General features: G+C 39.1%; 1 protein-coding gene across 6 annotated transcripts in view; it reads left to right on the forward strand.

Moving 5' to 3' along the window:
* mbnl3 (muscleblind-like splicing regulator 3) overlaps positions 1 to 15852 on the forward strand; it is a 67620-nt gene that overhangs the window by 25349 nt on the left and 26419 nt on the right. For all 6 annotated transcript variants that reach the window (XM_067457683.1, XM_067457678.1, XM_067457677.1 and 3 more), the window contains exons 3-4: positions 14657 to 14821; positions 14921 to 15121. In XM_067457683.1, the coding sequence (XP_067313784.1) occupies positions 14657 to 14821; positions 14921 to 15121 (366 nt within the window). The remainder of the gene's footprint in view (positions 1 to 14656; positions 14822 to 14920; positions 15122 to 15852) is intronic.

Here is a 15852-nt window from a genome sequence, read left to right on the forward strand (position 1 = left end):
AAAGACAATCATTTATCCCGCCCCTCGAAATTGAGCCCTGTCAATGGTGAGTTTCCAGACCAATCATCTTGATGTGGGTCTGGCTTGTAAATAAATAGATTTGCATTTAAATAAAAATATAAATCTTTTGCAAAGATAGCTACATTTACACAGAATAACATAATGTTCGCACATACTAGCCATCCTCTGTTTCTAAATATTTATCTATTTTGTGTCCTAATTAGGAGATGATGAGCACATTAAAAGTAAAAATGCCCCTTCCAACAACCAAAACAAACAATGTGTATATGATAGACTGAAGCAAGGATTTCTGGGATGACATTGTCCTGCACCACTTCAAACCACAAGTGAACTGAGAATTTAAGAATGTAGGAATGGGTGATACCAAACTTTTCTAATTCGATGCGATAATGACACTGATACTTTTTGTTAAAATTTTAACAATAATGATACTGATTATTTCTTAAAGGGGGTCATATAATGCCCTTTTGCCAAGTTAATATGATTCTTTGGTGTCTAAATGAAAACTTTGTAATATACTTTAATTAAAAATTCTCAGTAGTATTGTAAGAAAACACTCCTTTTACAAAAACAGCTGTTTTCAGCAAGCCATTTCAGTGCATGCGACTTTAAATGATAATGAGCTTTGCTCACCCCGCCCCCTTTGTTCTGTGGGGCAGTATGACACAACACACGTGGAGTGTTGCCTTGACAACAGCTGAGGAAATGTCAACGGGAGTCTCTGAGGACACATCTATGCAACTGTATCAATTTGAACCGGAGTCGGACCCGGAACAAGATGACAGCCCCAACGAAATTTGTCAAATAACGCCAAACAGGGCGTTTCTGAACGTAATGTCAAGATCTATGTTTGTATGTACCGGCAGGGTAATGTTAGTGTAGTGAGATCCGACTGCTATTTGTTTACTGATGTATAGGTTAGTTTATTGACAGAATAGTGTTACAGCTAATGCCAAAACGTTTTATTGGTAAATGTTGGCTTGTCAGTGATGCATAACGTTATCTATGTAGTATAATAACTGTTACAACAATATTTTTTTTTCACCATCGTACAGAGTTTGTAATAACACAATAACCATAATGCGTTGTTCATTATAAACGTGGGATTATGAATTATATTGAGAACGTGTAATGTAACTTACCCTGTAAACTTTAGCTGCATTCATCGTGAAGCATGCAAGCGATTCAAACGTTACACTCACTTGTTCTGGAGGTGCAGTTGTAGTTGGTACCGATCCTTTTTTCAGGAGCAGCTTCTTAGCCAAACCTGCTTTATACTGACCCTCGTTTATAAAGAAGTCTGTTGAGAGGATTCGTGCAAACATAAAAGCATCAACGTTGATCGGGGGGAATATTACCTTCGAAAACAAAACTCAGTCTTCAGCGGTTCGGATTTAGGAACATCAGAATGGCTGCTGTGTTCATTATTACACCAATAACAGAACACCACAATCACTTAGATGGCATTCTGCTCCAGCGTATTAACAATGGCGGACTGTGATGATAACTCGCTCAGGGCGGGTCTGTGTTGAAACGTTGCTGTCAATCAACAGTCGTGGGTGGGGCATCTGACCGTGTGACGGCTTGTCATGGTCGGAAGGCTTGATTTGAGAAAGGGGAAAACATATAAGGAGATTTAAAAAAACAAAAACAAACACTGGATGGATTTTTATCATTATAGGATGGTTGTGAACAGGCACTGCCAACACACATTTCCATACAATCAACTTGTAAAAGTGCATGTACCATTATATGACCCCTTCAAATGGGTATGTGATTTTTCTAAATAATGTTAATTTTTATGGGGGGAAATCATACACTCATTACCTACATAAAATGACACATACTGGCCATTAATAACACATCTATTAAAAAAAATATGATCACAATTACATAAAAATGTGTCTGCTAATATAGGTGGAAATATTGTGCTTTAAATATTAATAAATTATGTTATTAATTTATTATTACAAATATGAATAAATATATTTCATGAATTTCCATGCATTGCATTTTGCTGTATATTTGTTTACAGGTGAAAAGCAGCAGCACACTAAACTACATTTGCTTTCTGCCATTCTCTCTATCTTTCTCTCTGTTTAAGGCAGAAGTGAGTCTCTCTGTGTGACTGTGCATGGCTAGACGCTCGCTTCTCACAGACATGTGACACAGGCCAGCTAAACATGTCAGGGGTGTTTTGGCACAAACAAAGAAATACTTAAAACATTTGAAATGCATTGATGCAAAAACCCCGGTTTTGTATTAATATAATTTTAATATCATTGATTTTTAAAAAGGTATTGATACCAAATAAGTAATGAGTATCGATACTGTAGTATTGATGTGCCCATCCCTATTAGAATGACACAACAGTCATTTACAACAACAGCTTCCATACATCATCCGTCATTAGGCCATTTCTACGTCATTGCACTTTTAAAAAAAAAATCTGATCAAGTGTTTACATGTCCTAACAAACAGATTTAAAAAGGTTAAATACACATGAGTCAGACAACAGTGGCCTTTATAGCCTAACAAAAAACAAGTATTATACCTGGAGTGGGTTGCCTTATGGTTCACCATGTTGAAATCATGTGATCAGTTAATTAATACTCAGTTGTTGCTCTTGCTTTGCTTAAAACCACAAGTCCTCACCCTTGTTTCCATTTGGTATTTTAAGTTTTGGTCAATCTGATCACAACTAGATGACGCTAAATACAGGTGTAAACAGGGTCTAAAAGCTTGGAGCTTGTCCACTTTCGACCACTTCCAGAGGTAGTCGAAAAAGGATTCGCCTGGATTGTTTGATAGTGTAGATGCTCGTGTGGTCAAAAGCATTAAAACAGACACAATAGACCACCTACTAATGCGTAAATATTACGAGAAAAGCAAGCGTTGTATGTTTTTCCATCATCTCTAGTCACGTTCATATGGAAAGAGCTTATTTTTTCCATTAGATTAAAAGATCTGGAAAAAAAGCCCATATATTTACCTGCCCATAGACCCTCCCCTCGAAGACATCAGGACAGAAGTGGTTGAAAGTGGACAAAAGAGATGGATTAAAAGGCTAGGTATAAACAAGAATGTGTCTCCCTCATCTACAGGGCCCTAGACAAATACAATATTGTCCATCACAACATAAAGAAGAGTTCACCTTTAAAGATACATGATTAAAAATCCTTTTTAATTATAAGGAGGGTAAATTGTATTGAATTCTTTTTAAATATTTATGTTTTTGGCACAACATATATTGTCTAAGATTGTGTGGAATACAATCTCGTTAACAATATGTTTTTTGGAAAATCACCATTATATTTGGATAATCGCCATAGGTTCAGCACTCATTTTAATTGAAGTTTATTGTGGTTTAATCAGTCTGCTTTTTCCATTTGTACATTCTCTCTTTTTCTTCCTCCCTCTCCCTTTCTTCCTCTCTGGCCAATCAGTAGTTAGGAGACAGCATGAGGCAAAACTTACTCTCGGTTGCCGGGTGTGTTACCATGACGACGCAGAGGAGATCCCTGACCTAGTCCATCCTACATGACATGACTTACAGTTTTTCATCTCTGCCATTTTTTTTCTCACGGGGACACTGTAAGACTCAGAGCCCTCCGCACATTTCCTCCATCTCTCTGTGGTGACGACCTGTGCTTTCTTTATCACTGTGTACTATTGAAATGAGCGGCGTGTTCTCATTGTCTTCCAGAATGTTAAAGCTTGGCTGCGAGACTGGTTCTCATGTGTGCTTTGGCAGGATCACCTGTCTGCTCCTTCGAGACAGTCTGCTCATTACCCACACACTCCCACAACACACACTGCTGATGCAATTGCTCTCAATGTCATTGTGTGAAAGCGCACACAAGTGTCAGGGAACGCCTTTAACAATTTTACACAGGTCTGTGACTGTGTACATCCTTGCATGTGAATGTCTCGCCTATGATGGTTTTATTAAGAAGAATTGCCCCGCTGTTGTTAGGCATCTTAGGCTCAGATGGCACGCCAGCCAACCGTCCCATTAACCACTAAAACAAGGCTGTCTGATGCATGTCACACAAAACCAGTGGTGTAAAGTATAGAGTAGATGCAATTAGTTCCTGTACTTAATGAGATAGTTCACCCAAAAATGAAAATTTGATGTTTATCTGCTTACCCCCAGGGCATCCAAGATATAGGTGACTTTGTTTCTTCAGTAGAACACAAATGAAGATTTGCGATCACTTCCAGTAAGTGAGGTCAATGTACTCATCTCTCGCATATCTACACTATCTCTACGCCATATCGTGTACAGACCTGCTGGCTGCTGGACATAATGGTGTATTAGAGGTAAAAAATTATATAAATACTGTTCGGTTTCTTGAACAAACTGATTGTTTTGTAGCCTGACGTGGTCATACTCAATTCTAGTCAGAATATGAGTCTGATACTGCTCCATTGGGCTGTGATTATGGGGCGCGTTTCAACTGAACCAGGAAAGACATCAATTGGATAGACCTACAACCAATTAGAGCAACGAAGCGACGCATTACGTTAGTTGTCAAATGTCAACAGAGCTCAACTGCACTGTGTTGCCATGTCCGCATTTTTTCCACGGGTTGTTTTCCAGTTCGCAGGTTGAAGCGACTATTATGCGATATATAGACCCATGAGTGCGAATTTTAGCAGGCAACCTTGCCAAAATAACGCACATTTTACCCCCCAAACACCTTTTTTTCCCCAGAGAACCCCCCCGAGAAGCTATTAGGGCTAGTAGATGGTGGGTTTTGTTGTAAAAACTTGGCAACCCTGTCTGCTTGCCCGCTGGAATAAACGATCTTAGCTGGTGTTGTAAAAAAATAAAAGAATTGAATGATACACAGTTACTTACCAACATGATCATAATTTCTGAGAGAAATTGTGAAGGTGAATGCATATACAAACAAGCTCTCCGTTTAGGATTCGAACAAATATAATCCAAGCCCCTTTGATGATGTGCATGATTACGTTACTGTTGATCATCTGTCCGTCATCGTCTAAAGCCCGCCCTGATGATTTCATTGGTCCGAACAGTTTCTGTTCGGGGATATTTACTCCCCTATGGATCGAGTCCAGACCGAACCGCCCGACCTAAAAATGTTGTGGGCGGGGCTAAGTTCGGCTGGCATCCAGGCTAATATTTTTGTGTCTATAGACATCAATGTGTCGTCCCAAACCGCAGGGTTTAATAAGGATTGTATGTGCATGGTTTTTTTTTTACACACATAGTTCTCATACTCTTATGTGTTACCATTCACATGCATTATACAAATGACAGACTTCAACAGTTGGAGTTAAAAGTCTTCATTTGTGTTCTACTGAAGATACAAAGTCAACTATATCTTGGATGCACTGGGGGAAAGCAGATAAACATCAAATTCTAATTTAAGGCGAACTATCCCTTTAATTATCCTTTTGGCTACTTTGTTGTTGAATGAGTATCAAAGATACCAGCAGTCTCTGCTTGATTACATTTTTTAGCAAGTATATGTACTCTTTCCTCCAATTCCGATCTATCTGTGACAGTAATGCAATTTCTCGTTACATTTTGCATGGCACTGACAGTTTAATTCTCCTGCAAAAGAAGTGATATTGCTACCTACAGTGCACTGAACGTACTACACTCACCTAAAGGATTATTAGGAACACCATACTAATACTGTGTTTGACCCCCTTTCGCCTTCAGAACTTCCTTAATTCTCAGTGGCATTGATTCAACAAGGTGCTGAAAGCATTCTTTATAAATGTTGGCCCATATTGATAGGATAGCATCTTGTAGTTGATGGAGATTTGTGGGATGCACATACAGGGCACAAAGCTCCCGTTCAACCACATGCCAAAGATGCTCTATTGGGTTGAGATCTGGTGACTGTGGGGGCCATTTTAGTTTATGCTTGAAATAGCCATCAGAGGATGGATACATGGTGGTCATAAAGGGATGGACATGGTCAGAAACAATGCTCAGGTAGGCCGTGGCATTTAAACAATGCTCAATTGGCACTAAGGGGACTAAAGTCCGTCAAGAAAACATCCCCCACACCATTACACCACCACCACCAGCCTGCACAGTGGTAACAAGGCATGATGGATCCATGTTCTCATTCTGTTTACGCCAAATTCTGACTCTACCATCTAAATGTCTCAACAGAAATCGAGAAAAGGCAACATTTTTCCAGTCTTCAACTGTCCAATTTTGGTAAGCTTGTGCAAATTGTAGCCTCTTTTTCCTAATTGTAGTGGAGATGAGTGGTACCCGGTGGGGTCTTCTGCTGTTGTAGCCCATCCGCCTCAAGGTTGTGCGTGTTGTGGCTTCACAAATGCTTTGCTGCATACCTCGGTTGTAACGAGTGGTTATTTCAGTCAAAGTTGCTCTTCTATCTGCTTGAATCAGTCGGCCCATTCTCCTCTGACCTCTAGCATCAACAAGGCATTTTCACCCACACGACTGCTGCATACTGGATGTTTTTCCCTTTTCACACCATTCTATGTAAACCCTAGAAATAGTTGTCCGTGAAAATCACAGTAACTGAGCAGATTGTGAAATACTCAGACCGGCCAGTCTGGCACCAACAACCATGCCACTCTCAAAATTGCTTAAATCTACTTTCTTTCGCATTCTGACATTCAATTTGGAGTTCAGGAGATTGTCTTTACCTGGACCACACCCCTAAATGCATTGATGCAACTGCCATGTGATTGGTTGATTAGATAATTGCATTAATGAGAAATTGAAAAGGTGTTCCTAATATTCCTTTAGGTGAGTGTACGTGCATTTTGCCCTTACCCACCCAAAGTTGCGAACAAGGCTACTTGGCGCAAATGTTAGTTTTTGAATTGCAGGTATTTAATTTCATGAGATTATGTATGAGTTCATGACGGCAGCTGGTGATGAGGCTGAAAGTAACCAGCAAGTCCAGTGCAAGTAGGCTTTCACTTTTTTTTTAGTCAAGATTATTTTATTTATCCATTATATCGTAAATACCTTTTTTGAATGATGTATTTTACATCATTCAAAGACTTTAGTGTTTGTAGACTTTTAAGAGGCTGTTGTGTCAACCTTGATTTATTGCAATTTTAAGGGTGTTAAAATTAATTTAGATTTTCTTTTTTTACGTGATTGCTCTTATAAATCTGTTTCTTGTTTTTTACTGGCATATCACTCAGATAAGGACTAGTGCATTTTTGAGTCTACATTCAGTATAAATTAAAATCAGATAATCAAGTCACATTGGAATTGTTGACTTGAACTTGTAATGGAGTCGTTAGAGTACTTTCTTGATTTGGCAAGCTCTTATATTTGCTCTGAGAGAGATTGTGATCACAGATTTTATATACATTTTCCACTTTTTTTTCTGTTCAAACATTTGTAGAGCACCAAGTAAAAAATAGAAATGTAAATTTTCATCAATTTGCATAGTTGTCATTTTAAATCCGCTATCAGAACAAATCTCTTAACGTTAATACGGCCAAATGCATGTGGAAAAATATGATATATTTCATGTAATGATTTTTTAACTATATTAATTTAATACAATATGTCATTTGAAAACATTAAAATGTTTTTGTTGGTAATTTAATAATAATGTATAATAATAACACTACAGTTTTGAGGTTAGCAAGATTTGTAATTATCCAAAAGTGACAGTAATGACATTTAGAAAAAAAAAAAATTCAAAAGATTTCTCTTTCAAGTAAATGCTGCTCTTTAGAACATTCTCTTATACAAAGAATCTTGAAACAAAAAGAAAATCCACAAAAATATGAAGCAGCATAACTGTTTTCAACGTTGAGAATAATAAGAAATTTATCTTGAGCATCACATCATCATATTAGCATGATTTCTGAAGGATTATGAGACACTAAAGACTGGAGTAATGATGCTGAAAATGCAGCTTTGATCACAGGAATAAAGGACATTTTAAAATAGAAAACTTTTCACGTTTCTGTTTTCACTGTATTTTTAAAAACATAAATAAATGCAACTTTCAGAGCATAAAGATATATAAAAAAAAAAAAACTTTTCAACAGTAATGTATTTGTATTTGAACCTTAAAAAAACTAAAGAAAAACGGTGTGTGAATCTAGTGCATAAACTACCACCACACTGGTCATGGTGAGATTTTAGATGGGTGTACCTGCATACTCTGCCAGTGGGTACTGATGTGATTCTCAGATTGGATGATGCAGGGAGGCCTGGCTTGTGTTCATGTACTTTAACACACTATCATAGGGTTTGCAGTGAATACAATCTTTATTTATAGAGAAACGTTCCAAGTCTGATTATATTGAGCTTGCTTCATTTACAAGCTAGCCAAGGGCACAGCTCCTGGCCAGAACAGGCTGTGATGTGGACATGACTTTATGCCATCTGACTCCGTGCGACTAGGTGTTGTACGGAGCTGCGTGGGTGGGAGTTGCATTGAATGATGCAGCAGTTGGATGGTGGAACATCTCCAAGTCCTCGATGGCAGCACACATTGATCACGCTGTCCCTGCACACTGACACTCCAGACACCCACTTTCATCTCCATTAAGTGCACCAGATCACACTGGCCAGCAAAGAGACACCCCCCACACTCACTCACTTCAAATTTCGTTAGGACTTCATCACTGTTAAAAGCTGCCTAGAGACTAGCAAAGACACAGACAAGTGCTTAAAGTGCTGTAGGTGCTGGATAGCTATACAACTCATTCATATGGAATTGAACTTTGAGATTCCGTCTGAACTGTTAGCGTTGCACTGTCACCCTTTGCATTCATTGTTTTTGCAAATTCCATTTGGATTCCATCAGGGTTGCATCAGGATTCCATTTAGATTCCATTGGAACCGCTCGTTCCATGCTAAGCAGCTCAGTTCGATTTGTGAGCCCAACAATTGATGACTTATGTTAGTAAAAATAAAGTCTCATATAACCAAAGAATGAAAAGTTTTATCAGCAAATCAAGTCAAAGATAGTTTTCTTGCAGATGAAATTAGCATTAAGATGTGTTTTAACTCTTGCGCCCTCACAGATCTGAATGCATTAGATAAAGACATTCAGTGCACCAAACATTCAGTGCTTTTTTTGAGCACTGACCATTTGCATAAGCAATACAAATCTTCTTTTAGAATAAAATGTCTGCATGACATTAGAATATTTTTTACATAGACTATTTGCTGTCTTTAATACACATTTTATTTCACATGTTTCAAATTTTGCCATCATTCACCATCATTCACCTTTCATAATAATTAATAATAATAATTTGTTCGATTTATATAGCGCTTTTCAAGGCACTCAAAGTGCTTTACATTGAAGGGGGAATCTCCTCAAACCACCACCAATGTGCAGCATCTACCTGTATGATGCGACGGCAGCCATATTGCTCCAGAGCGCCCACCACACAACAGCTGATTGGTGGAGAAAAGACTGAGTGATGAAGCATCCATGCAATTACAGTGAAAGACTTGTTCTGTCAAACAAAATGAATTGCTATATAATTCGTGTGCATAACTTATTATGTCTATTTTGTCTATGAACTTCTTAAGTCCTTTGAATCCATATGAAAGCTTCTAAATATTGCTGATACTATTGTCATCATTCACTCTCATTGTGTGTAAAAGAGAGACACGTTATTTTATAATCAGGTCTTTGTTGTCAACAGAAGAAAGAAAATTCTTATGAGCTACATAATGGTGAATAAATAATGACAGAACTTTCATTTTTGGGTAAACTATCCCTTTAAGAACGTGATTATTTCTGTCTGAAAGCATTTGTGTTTGTAATATTTCATCAAATTGTATACCTTTCTTCAACAGCACTTTTTACTTAATCTTTCCTTAAGATGTTAGTTCATCCAAAATTGAAAATTCTGTCATTAACTACTCACCCTCATGCCGCTCGACACCCATATGACCTCCGTTCATCTTCGGAACACAAATTAAGATATTTTTGATGAAATCCGATGGCTCAGAAAGGCCTCCATTGACACCAATGACATTTCCTCTCTCAAGACCCATAAAAGGTACTAAAGACGTTGTTACAAAGTCCTAGGGATGGCAAAAATTAAAAATTTTCTTGACCAAACACCGAGCCTCATTAGCTGGTTGAAACCGGTTTACCAATTAGTTTAAAATATGCTGCGCTATTTGACATAACAGCCACGAGCCACGCCTGCAATCTCACAACTCAGTCGCATCTCTCTATGATCGCTCTGCCCTGCCTCCCGCTCACACACACTGTCCCGGTGCCCGTCACTTTTTTTAAATCCTCTACATCGCGTAACATGAGTCCCGCAAACGTGGCGCCGAGGAGCTTGTTTGTAATCGACAAACAAATGGATCGCGTTAAAAATAAAGCCATTTGTCTAACTTTAGAAGCTCATTTGTAACATTGCTGCGGCTCATTTAAGAAAATGACAGCTCAGAAGAGACGCCGCTTTAGTTCAAGGTAGTGCTAACAATAATAAAGAAAGATGATGATCAACAGCTTATGTGTTACCACTGAAATGTAGATGTAATATATTTCCAAATGTAAGCCCATCTTATGCGGAATGACGCTTTTCATACTGTCGTCTGCCCTGGCTCTAACCTCGAGTGTTTACTTTTTGCAAACCTTGTGAGCACGCAAACCCAAACGCTGTGACCTCGCGCCAAATGTTTTTATTGGTTTATTAAGTACAAACAGGCGAGTTATGAAAAATTGAGTGTGAGGGATTTGTTCACTTCACACAAAAATATTTTGGAATGAGATGGCTAACCGTAGTAGCGTTTAGTCCACTGTCTATAATAGCCTAATTTAGAGACTTTTTTTTTTAACCGACAACTTTGATTGGTTAGCATTGATACGGTCAACCATCGGTCAAACGGTCATCGGTTAACATCCCTAGTTCTACAATAATTTTATAAAGTGACGAGAATAGTTTTTTTGTGCAAAAAACAACAACTAAATAACGACTTATATGGCCAATTTCAAAACACTTCTCCTGAAGCCTCGGAGATTAAGGAATCAGCGTATCGATTCATGATTCGGATTGTGTGTCAAACCGTCAAACTGCTGAAATCACGAGACTTTGGCGATCCGAACCGCTGATTCGATACACTGATTCATAAAGGCTGCAACATACTTGCTCCCAGGGCTGGGAGAACAAAATTACGTCATTTTGTTCTCGCAGCCCTGGTTTGGCAGTTCTCGCAGCTTGTTCTCGACACAGCTCCTGAGCAGAACTTTTCTCTTGAGGGTGTCCGAGAACTATTGTGTGATTGGTCAGACATTTTAAGTGGGCGGGGTTAATGCGGCAAAACGCAGAAGGTAGGCACTTGCTTTTCTCGTAAAGTATGGAATCCACTGGCCAGAACGAACTCTGCTCTTGTTCTTTCCACCACGAGAAAACGAACACATTTCTTGTTCCAAGCTTAAAGGGTTAGTTCACCAAAAAATGAAATTTATGTCATTAATGACTCTATTGTTGTTCCACACTGTTCCGTAATTTCAATGCTTCAAGAGATTCTAATTAACTAACTGATGTCACATATGGACTACTTGGATGATGTTTTTATTCGCTTTCTGGACATGGACAGTAAAGTGTGCCTACACTTAGATAATATAAAATAATCTTAAACTGTGTTCTGAAGATGAACAGAGGTCTTACGGGTGTGGAACGACATTAGGGTGAGTCATTAATGAAATTTATTTAATTTTTGGGTGAACTAACCCTTTAACAGTTTGAAGCTTTACGAAGTGGTCTTTTGAAATCGGCCATCACTATATAAATCGTTATTTAGGGGTTTTTTGCACACAAAAACTATTCTTGTCGCCGTTTAGTTTAGTAGAAGTTTAATTTTTGGGTGAACTAACCCTTTAAGCTATTTATCTAATAAATAAAACAACTAGATTAACATTAAGGGCCTAGCTAATTTACTAACATATTTTTAATACCAGCACAAACCTCATTTTGGCGTTACAAAACTACTTTCAGGAAGTACTAAAATACACACAGTGAAAAATTAGCCCTGAAAAGACATGCATAGGGTTATTTTTGCAGATTACCTTATTGCATATCCATTTGTTGGAGTTTCCCTTTCAGATGTAAAATTTATGGGAGGAGAGTATTTAAAGGGGGGGTGAAATGCTGTTTCATGCATACTGAGCTTTTTACACCTTTAAAGACTTGGATTCCCATCCTAAACATAGTCAAAGTTTCAAAAACTAATGTTGGACGTTTGATGGAGTATTTCTGTGTCAAAAATACTCCTTCTGGTTTCTCACAAGTTTCTGAGAGTTTTTTTCGAGTATGGGTCTACTTGACGTTAATAGATCGGAAGGTCCTTGTATGGGCCGTACGGGCTCTTCTCCCGGTAGGGTGCGCGCGCGCGTCACTAGCGCGAGAGAGGAAATGCACGCTGTAAACAGTAAACTGCTCTCAGCTGCAGATCCAGTCGTCCGTGAACACTTATGTCGGTAATAGTCCGCGCCACGCTCCACTTCATTCCTCCACTTTGACATTAAGCGACTTCAACGCTTCAGCACAGCATTCCGGGAAGGCAGCGCTGCATTTGAACTGATTTGAACGCAGAAATGCTTCAGTCGCATCGCAAAGTGGATCTCCACACTCCAAGAAGTGTGTTTTTGACAGAGCCGTCCCAGCGATAAAGGTTCGGTCCTGCTTTGGAAGCAGCCGGTAAGTAAAACTGCTTCAAATGTCTGTGCTGTGCTTATCGTCGCGTGAGTAAACATCAGTAAACGACACGATCGCGTGCTTCGTCATTCAAATGCACTAACGGACTTCATTGCTGTTCTATGTAACTTATAACGTTTCACTACTCTGACGTGCAAAACCGTTTTGCTTGCTACTAAGGTTTGGTCGCATACAATAGTCCATAAACCGAATCATGTCATGTTGACAGGCCTCTAAATACAGTACATACCACAGAGACGGACGTCCTGCTGTTGCTGTTTCTATTTCAGCCTCCGAATTAGATTCTGGATCATATCTATTAGCTGAGATGGGTTTCTCCACGCTTGAGGACGTCACCGCTTTGCGCTTATGTCATTCTTTAGCTCCGCCCACACGATACGCCTCCAGGCGCTCGTTTTTTTCCGGAAAGACTCGGTACAGCCCATATTTCTTTTACAAATATAATAAAACGAAAGACTTTTCGGAGATATGAAGGATGCAATACTACTCTATAGGTACTCAAGATTGACATGAGATTGACTGAAACTGAGTGTTTCACCCCCCCTTTAATGAATCACGCAAGGTGATTTACTAAGGTTTGCACTTGTCAATTTACTGGTATTTGTGCCATCATTTACCACACAAAAATGCATGTCTTAAACCAGACACTAATTTGTACTGCTCTTGGTAGATTGTGTTGATCATTGTGTTCTTTGATTTTCACGTCGTCAGTAGATCACGCACAAAAATTTCCACTCTTTCCACAATTTATGGTGGAAATACAATTGTACAATTTATACAATTGTATAAAATACAATTTATTTTATTAATAAAGCTATTTATAAAGCTAAGGATATTATATGTTTTGGTTACCTGAACTTTCAATGGATGGGACAGAAACCTCCAAAAGGCTTCATTAAAAATATCTTAAATTGTGTTTTTGAAGATTAACCAAAGTTTAATGGGTTTGGAATGACATTAGGGGGAGTACATGAGGACAGAATCGTAATTTGTAGGTAAACTATTACTTTTATTACAAATTTAACAGCTTGACTAGTCGACCATTGTTACCAATCCCTAGTTGTTATATGCTAGATTTAACATGCAATTCTCTCTTTTTTTATACCATACATAACAGTGTCCTTGCTCCATTTCTCTGTCCCCCAAGAGCTTCATAACCTGAAAAGGGTAGAAAATTGAACAAAAGAAATTTATGTGAAAGAAAATAGAGAAGTTTTATCCATAGCCATCAGCCTGAATGTGTTACTGTCGAACCAAGGGAACGACATCTTTCCCTGCTGGGTTATTACAGTACCTTACGCAGTGCAGTACTAATGGCATTGCTCCATGGGTTCGTCAAATTCGTCTTGAAGTTAATCGACCTCGTTTGTGAACGTTTGGTGTGTGTATTTAACTGTGTCTGCTGCCCACCCATCAGCATGTTGCTCGGACAGCTGGGTGATAAGCATCATGCTATATGTATGGTCCATATGTAGCATAAGTGTTTACAACAGCCACAAGGGCGATATAATCTGTCAGCTTGCTGATGAGAACAGGCAGAAAGAAAGGGAAGGCTGTCACTGTCAAATCATTTGGAAGTAGTGAAATTTGTTTTTCCATCCATGTCCCAATGCTGTCATTTTGCTGTTTCCTCTGATCGTTTGATATTCAGACCTTCCAGCACTCCTGAGATTATGCTGTTTTCTTTTCATTTGATGTGGTTTTGGATGCTTCTATTGTAGTCAAAAGTTGGAATCGGTACTGTCAAATATCTAGGGATTCTCGTTTAATTTATCCTCTCAATCATGGAGCCCTTATCTTCTTGTCACGCAGTCTTGGATCTTTTAGTAGCTGAGATTCAGTGCAATTCATCTCTCTCTCTCTCTCTCTCTCTCTCTCTCTCTCTCTCTCTCTCTCTCTCTCTCTCTCTCTCTCTCTCTCTCTCTCCCTCTTCAACCCCTCTAAGGGACGCTGTACACGTGATAACTGTAAGTACCTGCATCCTCCGCCTCATCTCAAGACCCAGCTGGAGATAAACGGCAGGAACAACCTGATCCAGCAGAAGACCGCAGCCGCCATGCTGGCCCAGCAGATGCAGTTCATGCTGCCTGGAGCTCAGCTGCAGCCCATCGTGAGGCCAGATTTTCATAACCAATAACTTCATGATCATTTCTTTCAGCTTGAAAACATTGCTTTATTATCCCTTGTTGTCTTTGTATCTCCTATCCAGACCTCTTTCCCAGTTACGCCTTCCTTGGCCAACAGTCCGAGCATGGCTTTCAGCCCATACCTGAGCCACATGAGCCCGGGCATCAGTCTCATGCCCGAGCTTCTGCCCAGCGCCCCCGTGCTGGTCCCGGGGAGCCCCACCGGCATGGCCATGGGCAACGGAAATTCAACGCAGAAACATGTTCGCACAGACAAACTTGAGGTGTTGAACTTGATGTTGTTGTTAGTAGTCTTAAATAATATCAGTATAACTGTTGCTTAAAATATAGGCCAGAATGTGATAGAGACTTGGGGCTGGGGCCCCAAGCACCAATCGACCAATCAACCAGCCAGAACACTTAGCAATTCCATTATAGCAAAATGTTAAAATAATTGATCAACCTAATAGATTGCAACAGTCTGGTTCCGGAAGTAAAACTCCACTCGTTGTAGACCTTATGCACCAGAGAAACAAGCATGCAGCCATCTTTTTTTACATTTTGTCTATGAACTTCTGTTTTTGAGATAGCTCTGTATATTTATATGCCATCGCTGTTGAAGAGTTATTAGCTGGTGAAGTGGATTTTATTGTTGAGATATTGAATGTTATCATGAGCATTGTATTGCTTGAAGCAGATATCACAACAAATGTCAGTAGACCAGGACGATTGTAAAACGAGTGGTTTATTCATGAATCTGTAAGATCTTACCTTCATGCTGTAGAAGTACAAACCTGAAGACAGAACACAATGAGCGCAGCGCTGATGGCTACATACGGTCTATAGAGAAACTGATTTTTAACAACAAAAACTCGCCTTGTCTCTTTATGCTTTCAAAATTGTTCGGCACGCACAGACACACAAAATAACTGCAGTTCAATAGGTAACCTGCATCTCTTAAAGGGGCCACACTATATTCCTAATCGTGGAATATGGACCTCCTCCAGGTATGGTG

The sequence above is a fragment of the Pseudorasbora parva genome, chromosome 11, assembly GCF_024679245.1.
Source record: "Pseudorasbora parva isolate DD20220531a chromosome 11, ASM2467924v1, whole genome shotgun sequence".
In the NCBI taxonomy this organism is placed as follows: Eukaryota; Metazoa; Chordata; class Actinopteri; order Cypriniformes; family Gobionidae; genus Pseudorasbora; species Pseudorasbora parva.